The following is a 19016-nucleotide window of genomic DNA, read 5'->3' on the forward strand; positions in this document are numbered from 1 at the left end:
AATTTACAGAGGCTGTTCACAGCGAACTTAAAATTGATTCAAACTCACGTATCCGAGCACAAGCAATACAATCCGAGCACCAAAACGAGCTCAAACTCACTTAAATTCCACAACCCAAGCTCAGAAATCAAAAGCCCCAAATCCAAACTAAGAACCCTAATTTTTTCAAAAATCCATTTCGGGTACGAACTTTTCTTACCTTGATTTCGTGAAATTTCTTGTTCCCGGTGCTCTCTCGTCCTTTTCCCGGGGGTGACTCATGGTCGGCGTGCTCCGGTGACTCGCGGCCGTCGTGGCTCGTCTCGGTCGGTGCGCACGCACAAGGAGGCTCGGTCTCTGGCTAGTGGCGTGCTAAGGAGAACAAGGACAAGAAGATGAACATCACAACCAAGCCAAAACCTCAGATTTCACTCCGAAATCAAAACCCCCAAATCAAACTCTCAACCCTAACTTTTGAAATTCTTGGCTGAGAATGAAATCTCCTTACCTTGCTCGCGAAATCAACTCCCGGACGTTACTTCTCTCGCTCTCCGGCGTCTCCTCGTGGGCGGTGCGCTCAGCGGCTCGCGGCGGCGCTCGCTTCTTCTCAGCCCGCGCGCGCGTCCAGTGGCCCGGTCTCGGTGGCTGTCGGCCTCGCTCTTCCTCCGCGGGCTCACTCCCTCGCTCTCTTCCTCTCTCTCGGTCTCCATCGGCCGATACTCTTCTCTCGGCTCTCTCTCTCTCTCTCTCTCTCTCTCTCTCATTCTCTCGGTCTCTCTCTTTCCCTTTCTCTCTTCTTTTCTTTTCTTCTTTCTTTTTTCCTTTCCCGATTCTTTGGTGAAAACAAATAAGAGGGAATCCCTAAAAAAAACAAACAAATAAGAGGGAACAAAATCCCGCTAAATTTTTAGACCAAATGTTTTGGACTTTTGGGTGCGACTTTGTCGCACCCAAAGGTATGATAAACTTTTGGGTGCGACTTTTCGCACCCAAATTTTAAAAAATCAGAGAAATTTTTTGTGCGACTTTAGTGACATTTGGGTGCGAAAAGTCGCACCCGAAAGTAATTTTGGTGCGACTTTTAGGTGCGAAAAGTCGCACCCAAAAGTCATCCGCACCGAAAAACTGTATTTGTTGTAGTGACTTTTAAACACTACGACTTAAGAACGAGTCTTGAAGTCGCAGAGCTAAACTCTAGGTCAAATGAGGACCTAGGTGCCAAAACAATAAAACGAAATTGAAGAGAGAGGGAGAGAGAGGATCGGCCACAATGTCTAGAGAGAGAGTCTCTCAATCTCTAACTTGTGTGGAATGAATCAAATGAGAGGAATGAGGTTGGGTATTTATAGGAGGAGGATTACCTTCAAAAGGTAGTTTCCTCATACCCCTTGCACGTCCAAATGAGCTTCTAGAAGCCTTTGGATTTGTTTCCTCATTTGCTTTCTCTCTTAGTTGGCCGAAAATGCACTTTCCTTCTAAAGGAAATTTGTTTCCTCTTTTTCTTTTGGCAAGTATCTTCATACATCAATGCACAAAATAAACTCTCTTTTTCTCTATGGGGCTGCACGAAATTAGTCTCCCATTCTCTTGGGTTGGACGGCCAAAGGGCTTCCAGAAAGCCTTTCTAGATTTTTCTTTACTTGTTCATGACAACATAAGAAAAACCCATTGAGAATTTTCAAGTAAAATTCTATGAAATGAAATTAATCCACAAGGCCCAATGAACACATCATGGCCAAGTGATCTAGGCCATCATATGACCATGTCAAAAAAATTTATTGACATTCATTTCATGCTATGTCCAAAAAGACAAATTTACCCTTTTGACAATTTTCGTAAAACTTGTCTCGTTCTTGTTTTGACTTAGCTTCTAGTTTAACTATTCCTACTCGATATGATTTGTGACAGTGACCTCATGGATCCAAATGAACAAAGCTTGAGCTAAACACTTGGACTCAAAAGTTCACAAACCTTTTCCAAGTTTAGCTTAATGCCAACTGACTCCACTAAAGAGTTGACACTGAAAATCTCTCGGTTCAAATGAATTTATTTTCTACTCAAGAATTCAACCAAATTATGATGAGTGGATCCACTGAATATTATCTATGTTTACCCTTCATGAATATCATCAGCTAGTCGGGATTTACAATATTACCATTTTACCATTCTAGCTGTTATTTTCTCAACTCCTTTGTTGCTTGTGAATAAGTCAGAAACAATGTATTGACGAGGAGCTAACAAGTCACATTGTTTCATCCAAAAGAGTCAGGACTCAATTTGGACACTGGCCAGTTCATTTATTCACACTCCAAGGAACAAAGCATGAGGTGATATACATTGCATTTCAGCAATCTTGTACATGAATTCCATATCTATGAGAACTTCACAAAGTTACTCATGACATTCTCACAACTTAGTACTTCACCAATAGGCCCTGTTCGAAATCACATAGTGAGTCCGAACTCTGACTTTCTCAAATGAGAATACTAAGGTGTGAAATGACATGTCTCATTTCAGGATTAAGGTAAGCACGATGCAATTCATACATAGTGACTTCGAGACATAAGAGGTTAAATGGTTTGTTCTTATCTTGTCTCTAGAAGTGCACTGGTCAATTCAGTACCTTCGGAAGATACCTAGAAGAACTATAGAGTCTCCAACTCTCAATGCCTCATAACCAGACATCATAGATTCTTCTAACAATCATACTGAGGTCAATAGTCCTTTGACCCTTTGATTGCGAATATATCGTTTTAAGCAAACTACGAAGAGTTTGTTCATGCAAATCCACATTTGTCTCTTCGTAAGTTGTTTAGTTTGTTTATGGACTAAAGACTAATGTTTTATCATAAAGCTTCATACAAGGAAGATTGAATGAACGTTTCAACTTTTTATTAATGAATAAGCAATTACAAGCAAGAGTCTTCATGAGACTTTATTACATCAAATGCATAATATAAAGATTACAACTCTTCTTGTGGGCACCATTGTCAACAGTGCTCTCATTTAGTTTTAAAAGATGATAATAATGTATTGACTGTTAATATTTTTAGTTTATATTAATATTATTATTAATTATATATATACATATTTATATTTATTTGTTTACTGGATACCCATTCGGTAAATTTGGTATTTGTCGGTAAACCACGTCAATAACGATAAGTTCATCGGTACAGTTTACCTTTACCCCAACCACTGGACGTGCATTGTAAGTTAACTTCACCGATTAGTGTTTTTTGGGAAAATTACAAATATAATACTTTTAAAATGCAATATTTTCAAAACAGTTGCTGTTTTCATTCCTTTTAAAAACTATTGTTTCTTTTAAAATATAAACAATTATTTTTCTCATAAATAAAATTGTTATAGGGGCGTTCTAGCTTATTAGCCTTTTCAAAACTTAGAATTGTGAAATAGTCAACATTTTAGTTATATTTGATAATTAGCCAATCCGTAATATACTAAGACAGAATTACCCTTATTTTTTCCTCTCATTTTTGTGAAAAATAAATTAAACGAAAATAATTCATCTCTACTTAAATACTCTCTCTCTCTCTCTCTCTCTCTCTCTCTCTCTGTTACATTTTTAGCCACGACGGATGTAAAAAAATTATAGAACCAAAATTAATAGTATGCAATAACTGTTAATAAGTTTCAGGAAAACTCGGGTGCCGAGGGAGCCAACGTTCAATGAAGGCATCGATCTGGCTGCCATCACGGACTTGCCACCGTAGGCCTTTTTTTATTGCATCACTGCTCCACAAGATCGATCGCCAAAGATACGAGGGCGCCCTTGTGATTTCCACAGAGAGAAAGCTGTTAGTTGATAGTATTTAGCTTTGAGTACTTTGGCTGCGAGCGCCATAAGATGCGAGATTAAGCATAATCCTTGTTTGGCCAATAGGACTTGGTTGAAGCCATGTTCAAAATATCGGGATATATCGCTGATATATCGTTTTCTGAAGAGTCTCGGTAAAATATCCGTTGTAATCGTTATCATTTTATAAATACCGTTAAAATATCGATGATATATCGATAAAATACCGATATTTTTTAGTAGTTAAAAAATTCAAAATATCGACAAATATCGATAAAATATCGTCCAAATTTGAAAATATCGTTTTATTTATTTTTCTTTATTTTTTATTTATTATTTCTTATTATTTATATCTTTTACTGATTAATTTTACTCAGTATAATGATATTATCAATATTTCCTTATTTATATTTTATAATACATATAAATATATGTATGACAAATAACGTATTATATATAATATCTATATTGATAGACTAAATAATTAAATATATAATACTATTCTTTTTTATTATTTTAAAGAATATTTGTAATGTAGTAGAAAAATATAACCATTTCTTTGAAAAAAATTATTTTATTACATTTTTAAATATTGAGAAAATAATGTAAATATTAATAATGTATATCTATAAGAAAATGGTTATATGTATATTTTAAATTTGATTGTTTTATTAGAAATTTAAAAATATAAATAATGGCATATATTTCTTCTATTATATTTTGTTATAAGATTTTTGTCGATATATCCGTCGATAGCGATATAATCGGTAATCAGTATTAAAATTGTTATAGAATATCCGTCGATACTCGATATATCCGTAAAATCAAAACCTCGGTATAGATATCGGTATTGATATTTTAAACCTTGGGTTGAAGTGGCGGAGGTCGCAAAAATTCAACCCACCCTCTGCTTTTGGACGACAAAGATCATCCCATGTGGACCGGTGAATCTTTATGCTGTCATATAGTTCAAGGTAGGCAAATTTCCACATAACTTATGGAAATTTTCAATTTTTGTTCTAAATTTTTTTATCAATTATTTATCTTAGCGTAGTTTATATGATTTTTCTAAATTTGTCCTCCACGATCGGAATTTTTAGCTCCGTCACACGCACACTGGTTTGTGAGTTGTATATAATTATTATTATGAAATTAGCGATTGTCTTAATTTTTTAGCAGTAAGAATCTATATGCGTCTTATAGGGTCTAAGTTACTGTGGGGGTCAAAAATCATTTTCCCCAAATAGAAATCACTTAAGCTGGGCTTCGGACCGGCCAAAGCCCAACAGAAGAAGCGACCTAGTTTTCAAGAACCATCTGGGCCAGTTCGACTCCGGAAGACCGACCCAAGCCCAATAAGAAGCCCAGTTCGCCGAAGAAGAGATGTATTACCCACACGGATTTAGTCAAAGGAATTGGTCATAGGCGGATAGAGGACCTCGCCGCAAAGACCGGATCTGGGACGACTTCAACCAGCGACGTGGAAGAGCCGAACTGACAAACACGTGTCCACTTCAACGAATCTGCTCCGACTATAAATAGAAGCCGATATATCAATTTTCGCGACACGCAAGCTTACATTCTTATCTTCGATCTCTCACTGCTCTATTTCTTCGAGTTCGCCCTTGTTGAGTTTGGCACTTCGCCCTCTTTTAGTTTGTAATTTCTTCGATTAATAATAAAATAACTTCGAGTATTTATATTCGCTTTTATCCATTTCTTTTCGAATTTCCTTTGCTTCTTATACGACATCTCCTGAAACCCATATTTAAATAAATCAAATATATATATCGTATTATAATTTGAGATTGTTGAAACCGACATCAACAGTTACTCATTCTTAGATTTTGACAAGCAAAACTTTAATCAGCTGGTTAGGTACTACCCGCAAGATTTTTAAGAAAATGAGCTTATAATCAACTTGAAACTTGTATAGTAGACAGGCGATGCAAAACGAGCAGTTTGTGAATCTGCAAAGTATTGGAGAACTTTTAGCGAAAAATGGTTGAAACAAAAAAGATAAGTTGTATATCCTTTCATTTTATTAGTTTATAACATTGCCATTGATTTTATCGGTTGTTACAACTAGTTATTATGGAGCGAGTGTTTTAAGCTTTGAAAATTTGTGAAGAATCATCTATGAAGCCGAATGGGAGATCGATGAGTGATAAATTATTTGTGTAAATTGAAAATGATATCTTTGATAAACATGGAGTTATTCAAAGAATTCAAAAGATGAAAATCTATTTTTTTTTGTATGAACAATCAAGAAGTCATCTACTGCATTATGCATCTATTAGCCCTCTTGGAGAGAAATTACTGACTTTGTCCTTGGTGCCGCAGGATCTCAACATACCAAGTTTAGGTTCTCTTAATATGTATCTCATTTTAAAACCGGCAAGAATAGTTGGCCAAAAGTGAACGGTTCATCTAATACCATCATCGGAAAACAACAACTTCCCTCCAACTCGTTCGTATAAAAAGACACTTAAAAAAGTAATGGAGCTAAAACGCAATCTCAACGAGTCTCTCAAATCAATTATCGGTCTACTACACATACTTTTAACAAAAACAAGGCTCATTTATCACAAATGAATCAATCGTTCCGCGAATGATCCCAACATCCCTCGTTAAAGATATTACAACATTTTACTACGAGCTTAAAACATCAATTTGATGTATTTTAATTTTTAACACATGTTTTTATCAAATTTCTCCGCAACTGTTTTTTTAATTATATAATTTCAGAGTTTTGGTGATCAAGCACTCATTCGTGGAATGGTTTGGCAGTATTCTTTCTTTGTACCCAAATATTGGCTGTCGTGATCTCAACTCCCCAAAAATATATATCCGATTTACATTGAAAATATTGAATAAGATGGGTCAAGTGTGCTGCATGCTCATTTTGACTAACATTTATTGGTAATATCATCGTCACATCACCACTAATATTATTAATAATAATAATAATATAGCACTTTGAAACTCTGAGAAATCAGAACCAAAAAGCTTTCCAGCACTGAAAAACAACGTATCCTGGTTATGCATATAAAGTTCACGATCTGTGAGATTATTTATAAATTCGAACCTCATTTCCCTCTCTCAGATCCCTTTTCTCAAATCTCAACATTCTCCGAGAAGCCAAAGAGCAAGGCGTTGTGGATATGGCGGACGAGGCAAAGAGCTGGGTTCTGACGGTGACGGCGCGGACTCCAACGAACATCGCGGTGATAAAGTACTGGGGAAAGAGAGACGAAAAGCTGATCTTGCCTGTCAATGATAGCATCAGCGTTACGCTCGATCCTCACCATCTCTGTACCACAACCACCGTCGCCGTTAGTCCTTCCTTCCACCAAGATCGCATGTGGCTCAACGGAAAGGTTTGCTCGATTTATTTCCATTTTTCTTCTTAAATTGGGTTTTGATTTTCATTTGTTTCTGTTTCCCGGGATACTAATTACTTTTGGAATTAGATTTGATGAATATTCCATTATAGCCAGCAAAGCCTGTGATCTCAATTATATCGCAATTTTTTTTTCTTTCATGGATTGTTAATGAAGTAACTTGTAGAATTCATTGTCCTCTTTGGATGAAGAGAAAGTGCAATGTTTTGATTTTTACATACACTAGTTTAGGCTGTCAAACATTTGGTTCACAGACTGTTAAGAAATCTAGTAGGAGCTAGTGAGGAGTTGGATTAATTTCTGTGCAATATCTCGATACATAAATTTCTTTTAGACAGTATAGATTTTTCAGAGAAGAAGTGAAGATATTATACTGTCCTGTAAGGCATAAGCACATTTCTAACATTTTATTACTGTTATTCATTGTATTTCTTTGGACGATTCGTTTAGGAGATTTGTCTTTCTGGAGGCCGATTCCAGAGTTGCCTAAGGGAACTTCGGAGCCGCGCTGGTGATGTGGAGGATAAGGAAAAGGGTGTGAAGATTGCGAAAGAGGAATGGTCAAACTTGAAAGTACACATTGCTTCATACAACAACTTTCCCACTGCTGCCGGATTGGCTTCTTCCGCGGCCGGTCTTGCATGTTTCGGTGAACATTTCTAATGTTCTTCTCTTATTATCACTGTCGTTGTCTCTTTGTTTCGGTTTCAGAGTTACGAGTTCACTGGACCATAGTTTGATGTGGTTGTATCCTATGTAGTATTGGTAGTTATTATGATTTTGATTGCGAAGTGATGATGAAAGCATGTGTTTTTGTTTCTGCTGCGGGTTTCTTGGAGGAGGTTTTTACTTATCACCATGTGGAATATTCTTTGCTTTGCAGTTTTTTCTCTCGCGAAATTAATGAATGTGAATGAAGACCAGAGTAGGCTTTCCGCTATTGCAAGGTACACCCAGTGTTTTTCTCGAGTACTACTGTCAATCACTAGAAGGGTTCTCTCTGTTAAATTTGATTATAATTGTAACGTGTGTGTTGGGTTATTTGGAGATCTTTTCAAGTTTATCATACAGACTTGTTCATTCATGCAACTTAGCTGGCTTTATATTTTCATAGTTATGTTTTGTGGTAGTAATAAAGTTTGTTACTCGACCAGGCAAGGTTCGGGTAGCGCTTGTCGAAGCTTGTATGGTGGATTTGTCAAGTGGTGCATGGGAAAAGTATGTTTGATTTCTCGTGCTTTCCTTTCAGATTCTGGCAATGAAAATAGCTTTGGTCTTTAAGAGTAATTTCACTGATATGGTTTTTTTATTTCACAATTATAGGAGGAAAATGGAAGCGACAGCATTGCTGTTCAACTTGCCGATGAAAAGCACTGGGATGAACTTGTCATCCTTGTCGCTGTGGTATTCATCTTCCTCTAGTTAATGCATTTTTTGTTTCTCCTTCTAACAATGCTATCTTCTTTATTGATTTTCTTGAAGCTGTCAACGTCTTCCTTAAATTTCCTCTGATTGTTTGCACGGTTTTAGTAGTTTTAGCTTTTTTCCTTTTCAAATATCTTTGTTCTATGCAAGCTACTTTTTATAATCTTTGAGCAAGATTCAATATTTTTTCTAAGCAGATCGTTGATTTACTAGATATTGTGATATAATGGTACTACTGTGTGTTTATTAGGTGGTTATATGAGATCTGATTAGGGATCTTCTATTACAAGCTCCACTCAATTAGAAAATGTTACATATACGTTGTTTATTTTGCCTCTGGGTCTTAAACTTGTATTTAAATTAAAGCCGGCTCAAGAATTGTGTAATGGATCCTATTTTAGGTAAGTGCTCAGCAAAAGGAAACGAGCAGCACCTCTGGAATGCGTGAGACTGTTGAAACAAGTTTGCTTTTGCAGCACAGGGCAAAGGTAATTTTTTATTTTATTTACCTACTGCCCTCAAGTCTTGGTTTTTTTTTTATTTTTTATTTTTTATTTTTTTTTTATTTATTTTTTTTCAGAAACCATTCAACTTGGGTATAACTCTGAAATCTGAATTGTATACAACTGAACGGTGACGGTCTAATATATAGGTTCTGTTTAAGTTGGGTGATTAAACTGTTAGAGTGACACTTCATTCTTTTGAACGTTATCAGGAAGTAGTGCCAAAGCGCATATTGCAAATGGAGGAAGCTATTCAAAAGCGGGATTTTTCTGCTTTTGCACAGTTGACTTGCAACGACAGCAACCAGTTTCATGCGGTTTGCTTGGACACAAGTCCCCCCATATTCTACATGAATGATACATCCCACAAGCAAGTCCTCTCTCCATATTCTATCTTTTCGAGATCTTGAGCTTTACTGACAGTAATGCAACTTTGTTTCAGGATCATTAGCATTGTCGAAAGGTGGAACCGCGCTCAAGGAACGCCTCAGGTTTGTATATTTAACTGAATGTCTTCATGCTTGTCGAAATTTCATCATCAACAGAATAAGAACAAAAAAAGGCGGTAGACTTAAACTTTCATGTTCACTAAATTGAAAGGTGGCTTATACTTTCGATGCCGGGCCAAATGCGGTTCTCATCGCACGCAACAGGCAAGTTGCTTCTGAGCTGCTTCAAAGGCTGCTCTACTACTTCCCTCCCAACTCTGATACAGAGTTGAAAAGGTAAAAGAAATCTAATCCCCTCTCGTGTGGGCTTTTTCTTAGGAGTTACAGTAATACTGATGGATTATGTGTTTTATTGTGGTTTAGCTACATTCACGGGGACAAGTCGATCCTTCAAGATGCTGGGCTTCAGGGTATGAAGGATGTTGAAGCTTTGCCGCCGCCTCCAGAAATTAAGGACAACATTCCTTCTCAGAAGTTCAGAGGCGATGTGAATTATTTCATCTGTACCCGACCCGGGAACGGTCCGGTTTGTCTTTCTGATGAAACCCACTCTCTCTTGAACCCATTCACTGGGATGCCGAAATAGTTCTTACAACATTAAAGTCAGTTACGTAGATCTGAGTTCATAACTGATGCCTTGTTTCTCTCTCTTTTGTTTTGTATTTGTAATGTAACCTTTGATTATGGCAATCTTATATGTTTTTTTTACCCATCAACGAATAAAAGTTTTGTTGTTGCCGTGCATTCTTTTTTGTTCAGCAAAAGGTTGTCCTTGAGTTTTCGAGTGCGGAAAGTGAGCAAACAAGTGACATATTCTTTAATACAATCCGATAAAAAAAAAACACTTTAATACAAACATTAATTTTATTCCAACCAAAACCTGGCCGACATTAACTTAAATGTAGCGATATTAGTTTTATTACAACCAATACCTAGCTCCAACCAAAACATTAATTTCATTATTTATCCCCAACTTGTAACTGCCTCAACATAGATCAAACATTATCCCCTCAGCCATCGGAAAAAAAGTGACCAGTGCCTCGTAACTCGTGGTAACGAATCCACGGAAGCTTCTCGACGGCATAGTGCTGGAGTTTGACCGAGACAAGCCTGTTTTCATCGCCTTGCCACACATGGACTTACCCTTCACTGTTGGGAAAAGGGTTCTCGATCTCCATCGGATCGATTTCCCATTTGCCGAACCCGACCCTCATATCTCGGTTGATGGACTCAGCCTCTCCTTGCTGCGTCACTTGTTGCTGGTCCAAACAATCGAGAATGTAAAAAAAAAAAAAAAAAAAAAGAACCTTAACTGTGTCACTGAAAGGTGGGCATTCTAACTGGTCAAAGACCAATTTTGACATAAAAAATCGACAGATTTGTAACTTAGCCGGAGTTTTTTTAGAGGATGAAAGATTAAAAACGGTTAAGAAATATTAAAAGAGAACCAATTAGGTGTAGGTGAGAATGGTATAATGAGTAAATTACCCGGTGTTTTTGCATCTCCGGGGTGATGGATGAGCTCAAAGTGCGGAGAATCTTGGGGACAGAAGAAATCATGAGCTGTCTGGGAGGCAAAGGTGGAAGAGGAGAATAATTTCTGGGTTTTTCATCAGTATGTGAGCCATGGAATGTGGTGCACCACGCGGAGCGTCTACTGGTCAAACACCTATTGTTGTTTATACACCTCAAATGCCATTTTCGGTGGAAAAGATGGCCACCAACAGTCGATCGCCGGAGCAATTAGTCCCGCCCCTGCAAGCCTGTCGAAAAAATATGAATATGCAATCAAAACTCGTGAATTCATAACAAGAAAATTATTGAAGAGATGGCGGGAAAATACAAGGAATCAGGATAATTAATAGTATCAATAACATACAGATATAGATAATAGTATCAATAAGGTGACTATTAAAATTACTAATAGCTTTAATCAGCCTCCCCAATGATGATTAAATTGACATGATTACTAGTTTTCCCTTCCCTTAACATACAGCACAATATCTACTGTGATACAAGACTATTCAATTTCAATAGTGTATCTCAGGCTCGGTTCTAAAACTTAAGAGGCCTAAAGCAAATTAATGTTTATTTAGATTATTTAGCATATTTGAGCCTAAAATATATATATATTTTAGGCCTAAAATATATTAGATTTAGACCTTTTTTACATATTTTAAGCTTTTATTTAGTGGGGACCTAAAGCAATTGCTTGACCTCGGGTCTGGTGTATCTACATCATTACACAACACATCGTGGATTACTGGATTATGAGGCAGAACATTATAATTTTACCTGTTGGGAATATACTTGTGGCAAGTCCATATAACTTGCCCTCCCATGGAATAGTCAAGAACATAGAATTTGGAACAAAGTCCCAACTGATCACCAAGCTCCTCAATATCCAAAGCCAAACTCTTGGTTGTCCTATTCGGATCCGGGTCACTTTCTCCGTAGCCGGGTTGGTCAAACCCCACAATATAAATCCCGAGGAGAATATCACCCGAAACAATTAAAGGATTGCCCAAGACTAGCTGTTATAAATCAATAACAATAAAGAGAGAACGGTTGCGAATACCGCGTCAATCCTATAGGAAGAGAAGCCATGGACAGTGATCATCTTATATTTTGCCACTTCTCTCGGGACACCGTGTTCTTTGTAAGCCAAATGCCTTAGGTCTATGAGCCTGACTCTCGAGGCCGTTATGGGCGGTCCGTCTCGGGACCCACATGTTAGGATTCGACACATAAAACCGACCTAAAATCAGAAAACAGAATTTGCAAAGAACAAAAAATTAGCACACACACAAATTTATAGTAGTTCATTTTCAATGCGAAAGCTACGTCCACTTTACCGCTGCAGATTCTCACTAAAACTCAAATCGGGAGAAAATGTGTTTACAACTCTCTTGCGCTCTACAAAGAACATCGCCGCATAAGGTATTTATAGGAAAAACATTAGGGGTAATAGACAGGCTTGAAATTCTCACAATACCCTCAACTAATAACCCGTACAATATAATTTTCGCCCAAGGAGCTCTGCTCCATGAGACCCTCGGAGATGAGATTTACCACCCTTTTTCCAAAACCCCACGTCGACCTGAGCACAGATCGATCCGCGAATCATCGTCGTAAGGTCTTCAGTCGTTACCTCAGCGCCGATCAGGCTCCACACATCTAACACCACCCACCTTCAAAGCCGGAGGTCGAGTTGCTTGGTATCCCCATGACACCAAAACAATGGACTCAATTAGAGCCACTCTCTTCATCACCATCTGAAGGACTGTAGAGAACTAAAGCACTATGATGGATTTTTCTTCGTAATCCGAGACTGGCATGTAAAGCAGCCCAGTGTAGCCAAAGAAGCAAAAAAGAAGACTTAATGTCTCTTGAATATGAAGCTGAAGTGTTATAGCATAGGAACAATTCAAGCTAGAAGTTAAAAAGTGTAGCAAATAGAGGATGGCATTTATTGCTTGACCACATGACCAACTTCACACAATGTTGTTCTTTTTTTTTTTTTTTTTTTTTTTTTTTTTTTTTTTTCTCACTGCTTTAAACGAGCGAAGAATTTTATGCCATAAGATAGCGTATTTATATAATTACCAACGTATTAGAAGTAGACTAGTATGTCAACATCATATTACAAAATTTTGGCATCTTTTTCAAAGTAATTTTTTTTTTTTTTTATAGAACAATGTATATAATTTTATTATGTGTTCAAACCATGGTTTGAAATTCCGGGGAAACCGGACGGAAACCAATCCGGAAATCATTTTTTTCAAAGTCCCGATATCGGTATGTACAAAACCGTTCACTTTCCGTTTTTTTCTTGGATTCCGGGGAAACCGTTCCGATTTCCGGGGAAACCGTCCACTTTCCGACAGTCTTTAGACAATTTTTACGCATTCCGACGGAAACTTACCGGTAAGTGGTCAAATATCGGTCAAATACCGACAATTATTAAAATATGATGATATTTAGTGTTCTTCACGAAATTTATCGTTAGTTTTTGATGATTTAGTTCAAATTATTTCTTTTATGTTGAATTTGAACTATGGTATTTAGTGGATTGTGTTGAACTTATCATTTTAGTTTGTACTATTGAACTTTATCATTTTGTTTTGTACTATTGAACTTTGTGTTTGTATTATGGTAATGTATTGAAACATTGTACACTATTTTTAATTTTATGAATTTTATCATACGTACTATGTATGTTTTTTGTATATTTTTTTTCTGGATTCCTCTCGGTAAATACGGTATTTGACGGTATTCCTCAACGGTAACGGTAAGTTCAACGGTACCGGTTTCTTATTTTTCCTGCTTCCTCCAGTATTCATTTACGATACCAGCGGTTACCAGTAAATTATGAACCTCGAAACGGTAATGATAACGGTATTTAAATCCTTGGTTCAAAGTAGTAGGAATAGAGGATGGCACTTGTTGCTTGACCACATGACCAACTTCACAATGTAGGTATGCTTTCTTTTTTCTTCTCTTTTTTTGTCACTGCTTTAAACAACAAGCAAAAGAATTTTATGCCTATAAGATAGCGCATTTAGATAATCACAAACGTATTAGAAGTAGTAAGATTCAACATCATATCACCAAATTTTGGCAACTTTTTCAAAGTAAAATTTTATAGAACAATATATATATAAAATTTTCAACTTTTTCTAAGTTTAAAGGACCATTTTTTTCTTTTTAATTTGTGTTTTTGTAACGTGTGAATATATAATAAAAAGAAGAAATTGTATATTTGCCCCCTGATTTATGGCCTCACTGACAGAAGATGACTTATGATGGGCCTCAATATCATGACCGACAAAATTGATGGGCCTTCCGTGTATTATAAGCCCACTCCGTCAGTTAAATGGCCACGTGGTAGTCACATGGTACCAGGGGTAAATGAATTTACGAGAATGTCCTTGGACTCAAGTAAATTGTTTTGATTTTCATTTTATTTTCAGTTCTCATTTTTATTGAGAATATAAAAAAACCATTCGAAAAAGAGAGAACCCCCAAATCGACTGAGTCCCAAATCGATTGAGCTAGGGTTAGCGTCTCCGATTAAAATTCAAATTCAAAACTTCTGCACGTCTAATTTAGGTGTCGTCGGTATGGAGAGAAGCCATAGCACGTCTAATCGCAAGAAATCCGACGTCGTTGTTGGCGAAACGTCCACGCGCGAGCCGCCGACGTGTTCGTGCGAATTGAAGACTGTGGAGAGGACGTCAAGGACAGGTCGTAACCCAGGAAGACGTTTTTTTGGTTGTGCTCTGTATAAGGTTAGTGTTGTTTTTTTTCTTCTTCTTAAATTTGTGTGTTTGGGTAACGTGGATAATTTGTGTGTTTGATTGTGGGGGAATTGTTTGGTTTCTTAGCATAAAAATGACCCAGGTTGCGGATATTTTAGATGGATTGACCCTCCTAGTTGTACCCCATCGACAGATACAATTACAGAAATGATGAACAAAATGAATGAAAATGGGGAATCAGAAGCTGAGAGTCCAAATACCTTCGTTCATACTAGAGAGAATTTGGTCGGATTAGCTAGTGAAGCTTTTCAAATCAAGTTCTTGTTATGTGTAATTGTATTGATTTTGTGTCTGTTGTTATTCAAGTAATATGACTAATGGGAATTTTCTTAACTAAAGAAAAATTCTACACGACGCAAGCGAACGTGTCGTCAAGTAATAGAGTGCAAAAGCACGGATATCGATCCCACAAGGACTCTAGACTATTTCCGAAGCAAACTCACTAGCTTTCTTTTTCGAGTTATGGAAATGAAAAATGGGGGTTTTTGATTGTTTTGAGACAAAGATGAAATGTAAACAAGAGTGAAAACAATATTTAAACACAAGTTAAAAGGAAGGAGCACGATTTCGTTATTTCATCGAGTCGGTCGGTCAAGATACGATTCTAAGCTCGGGTTTAGAGCGTTAAAACTTAGTCTCAATCCCTCCTATAACAATCACTAATCTCTCTCGAGTCTTTAGGAATCTAGCTATGTGTCGAACTTACACCTCTCGGTTTAGGTTCTATTAAAACACAAAACCGCATTTAGCCCGGGATTTCAATCAACTACAACTACCCCCTAGTCTTTCTTTAGCTCTAGGAAGGTTAAAGATGGGATGGGTCAAGCTCACTCGTTTATTACCTCTCGGTGTCTAAACTTGTCTAAGATTCACTAACTAGGTAGCTACTCTCGTTAGCGCTAACACACACCCATACCCATAGAATTTCACTCTCAACCCAACCATGAAGCACTAATCTAATCCAAATGTTTGACCAACCAACTCAACTACTCAACTACATCGCACCCCAAATCTATTTAGCTACTCATAATTAAGAATAAACAAAGTATAATTGAAATAAGTAAAAGAAACAAAACAATAAAGAAACAAGACATTGAATGCTAATCTCAACAACCAAACAAAGCTTTCATTAACTCAAGCACTACTTCAATATTCCACTTAGATAAAACAATAAAGTAATCACAATATTCAATGCTCAATAGATAAAAGTAATCAACAAAACTCAAATAGAATGCTTGAAAGCTTAAAATATATCCAACAAAGCAATGAGTAGAGTAAATAAATAAAGAACAATAAATAAAAGAGATAGAGTTAAGGGTGAACAAATGGAGGTGATGAGGATGTTGGAGGTTGTCACTTCTCCTTCTTCTTCTTCACTCCCAAGCTCAAGAACAAAATGAGTGTCAAACCCTAGCTTTCTCTCTCTCACTTTCTCTCTCAAGTTTTTCAAAACCAAAGTAAAAATGTCTTCTATTCTCTTCTCCCTCTTTTTCCTTTGAACAAGTGTATATGAGGATTTAAGAGAGGTTTTTGGAGCAAATATGGACCCTTGGATGAGATCCAAGGGCCAAAAATGATTTAAAAGACGAGCTCCAAAAATTCTGAAAAAGCACCTAGCGCGGCGCGCCACATAACAGGCGCGCCGCGCCACTCTTGAATTTCTGAAGGCGTGCCGCGCCTCTCTTGCGCGTCTGCCGCTCGAGCTCTCGGGTGTAAATTTAGTCACCAGGGCGCGGCGCGCCATTCAATAGGCGTGGCGCGCCAACCTTGAAATGCTGACTTCTTGTTGACCGTCGTTGACTTTTGTTGACTTTACTTCAAAAGGCCATAACTTCCTCGATTTAGCTCCGATTCAACCCGCTTTCGCACCACAGCCTTCTCTCACTCTCTTTATCCTGAAAACATAATAAAACTACAAAATAACATAAAAAAACACTAAGAACAAGTTCCGGTTCTTATCTAAGAGTCATAGATAAGTGTGAATGAATCTCACTTATCAAACCCCCAAACTTGAACCGTTACTTGTCCTCAAGTAACAAAACAACAATATATACAACACAACCACACAAAACTTAAACAAGTCACAAAGCTATACTAAACTAAACAAAATAGAAGAAGCTATGCTACGCTGAACTAAACAAAATAGAGTGTTGAAAGTGCTATGGCCTTGGTTTCGCATGAACGTCTCTCCTAGACAAAATCGACTCAAGAGTAAGAACAATCACATGTAAAGCTCAATTAATACAAGTGTTCAACCAATTCTCGTGTGGCTTTACCTAGCTTGAGGCTTCCCGTGTAAAAGTTTTCATCGAGTCCAAGTCAAGTATCTTCGGAGTTCTTTCCACCTTATCCTAGCATGCAAACTCAAAAAGGATATTCAATGATGAATTAGGAACACCATAAGGCTTTCACCAAACACTCTCCACTCGGTTTAGGAGAGTAAGCGCTAGTCGAAAGGTCTTTCAAGGCTTGTAACGTTAGGCTTGGGTCAAGGGTAGGATATGGAGTTTTTAAGTGACTAAACACGCTACCCTAGCGACTCATACTCACCAAAAGAGCAATATTCACAACTTTCTTTTACATTCCTTCGTTAACATTAAGATTCACCAATACCCCCAAACTTAGACTTTTCAAACTCTAGTCTAGATTATGTGCTTGCTCGTCTAACAAGAAATGTTGCACCACGCCAAACACAAACAAAATAAAATAAAATGCAAAAGGGTATATGAATATGTACATCTCTTTACTAGGCAAAATTGTGCCTCTTTTTTTTTCTTCATTTTTTTCATTTTTTTTTTTTTCATTTTTTTCATTTTTTTAATTAAAAGAAAATAAAAGAAAATAAAGACAACGAAAGAATCGTGGGTTGCCTCCCACAAGCGCTTAATTTAACGTCTAGAGCTCGACGGGGTACCGATTTGTCGTTCATTGTTCCGGGGCGAGGAGAGTGACTACCCGCTCACTCTCGAATACTCCGCCGTAGTATGGCTTCACTCGTTGTCCATTCACTTTGAAGGTCGATCCATTGGCTTCATTGAGTTCCACCGAGCCGTATGAGAATACTTGAATGACTTCGAACGGACCGGACCACCGAGACTTCAATTTCCCGGGAAAAAGTTTCAACCGAGAGTTGAAGAGAAGAACTCTTTGGCCCACTACAAACTCCTTTCGCACGATATGTTTGTCATGCCACGCCTTGGTCTTTTCTTTGTAGATCTTTGCGTTCTCATACACATCGGTTCTTAGCTCGTCGAGGGCGTTGAGGTGAAGGAGTCGTTGTTGCCCCGCCGCTTGGTAGTCGAAGTTTAGCTTTTTTATCGCCCACAAGGCCTTGTGCTCAAGCTCAACCGGTAAGTGACAAGCTTTCCTGTAAACAAGTCGATATGGGGACATACCTAAAGGCGTCTTGAACGCGGTTCGGTAGGCCCAAAGAGCATCGTGGAGCTTGTTGGACCAATCCTTCAAGGAACTTCCAACCGTCTTCTCGAGAATTTGCTTAATTTCTCGATTCGAAACTTCCGCTTGACCGTTGGCTTGAGGATGATAAGCCAATGCCTTCCGATGAGTCACGCTATACTTGGCGAGAAGTGCTTCGAATTGACGGTACAAAAGTGAGATCCACCGTCACTTATAATGGCCCGAGGAGTACCAAAACGAGAGAAAATGTTCTTCTTGAGAAAGTTTAGGACCGCTTTACCGTCACTCATCGGAGTCTTCTTAGCTTCAACCCACTTCGTCACATAATCCACCGCGAGGAGGATATACTTGTTGTTGTAAGACGATGGGAACGGTCCCATGAAATCGATTCCCCACACATCAAACGGTTCGATCTCTTGAACATTTGTCAATGCCATCTTGTTTCGGTTGGAGATGTTTCCCGTCCGTTGACATCGATCGCACGACATGATGAACTCTCGGCAATCCTTGAAGATCGACGGCCAATAAAAACCGCTTTGGAGAATCTTAGCCGCGGTGCGTGTCAGGCCGAAGTGCCCTCCACATTCCAACTTGTGGCAATGCCTCATCACCGAGTCCATCTCATCTTCCGGAACACACCGACGAATGATTTGATCCGCACATTGCCGATAGAGAATCGGCTCTTCCCAATAGTACGT

The 19016-nt window shown here is 37.9% G+C and overlaps 1 protein-coding gene and 1 pseudogene across 1 annotated transcript; one reads left to right on the top strand and one right to left on the bottom strand.

The window, feature by feature from the left end:
- The first annotated feature begins 6762 nt into the window (after positions 1 to 6762).
- On the top strand, positions 6763 to 10324 carry LOC149378899 (GHMP kinase family protein). Its single transcript, XM_089603149.1, has 10 exons — positions 6763 to 7179; positions 7654 to 7852; positions 8087 to 8150; positions 8358 to 8421; positions 8527 to 8607; positions 9030 to 9116; positions 9344 to 9501; positions 9574 to 9622; positions 9732 to 9856; positions 9944 to 10324. Exons 1-10 carry the CDS (start codon positions 6964 to 6966, stop codon positions 10164 to 10166), a joined length of 1266 nt encoding a protein of 421 aa, XP_089459275.1. The 5' UTR covers positions 6763 to 6963; the 3' UTR covers positions 10167 to 10324.
- Positions 10325 to 10468: 144 nt separating this feature from the next.
- LOC149378900 (uncharacterized) lies at positions 10469 to 12855 on the bottom strand (annotated as a pseudogene).
- Positions 12856 to 19016: the final 6161 nt, after the last annotated feature.

This window comes from Urtica dioica, chromosome 12 (assembly GCF_054948205.1).
Source record: "Urtica dioica subsp. dioica isolate 48M chromosome 12, U.dioica_male_clone48M_v1_H2, whole genome shotgun sequence".
Classification (NCBI taxonomy): Eukaryota; Viridiplantae; Streptophyta; class Magnoliopsida; order Rosales; family Urticaceae; genus Urtica; species Urtica dioica.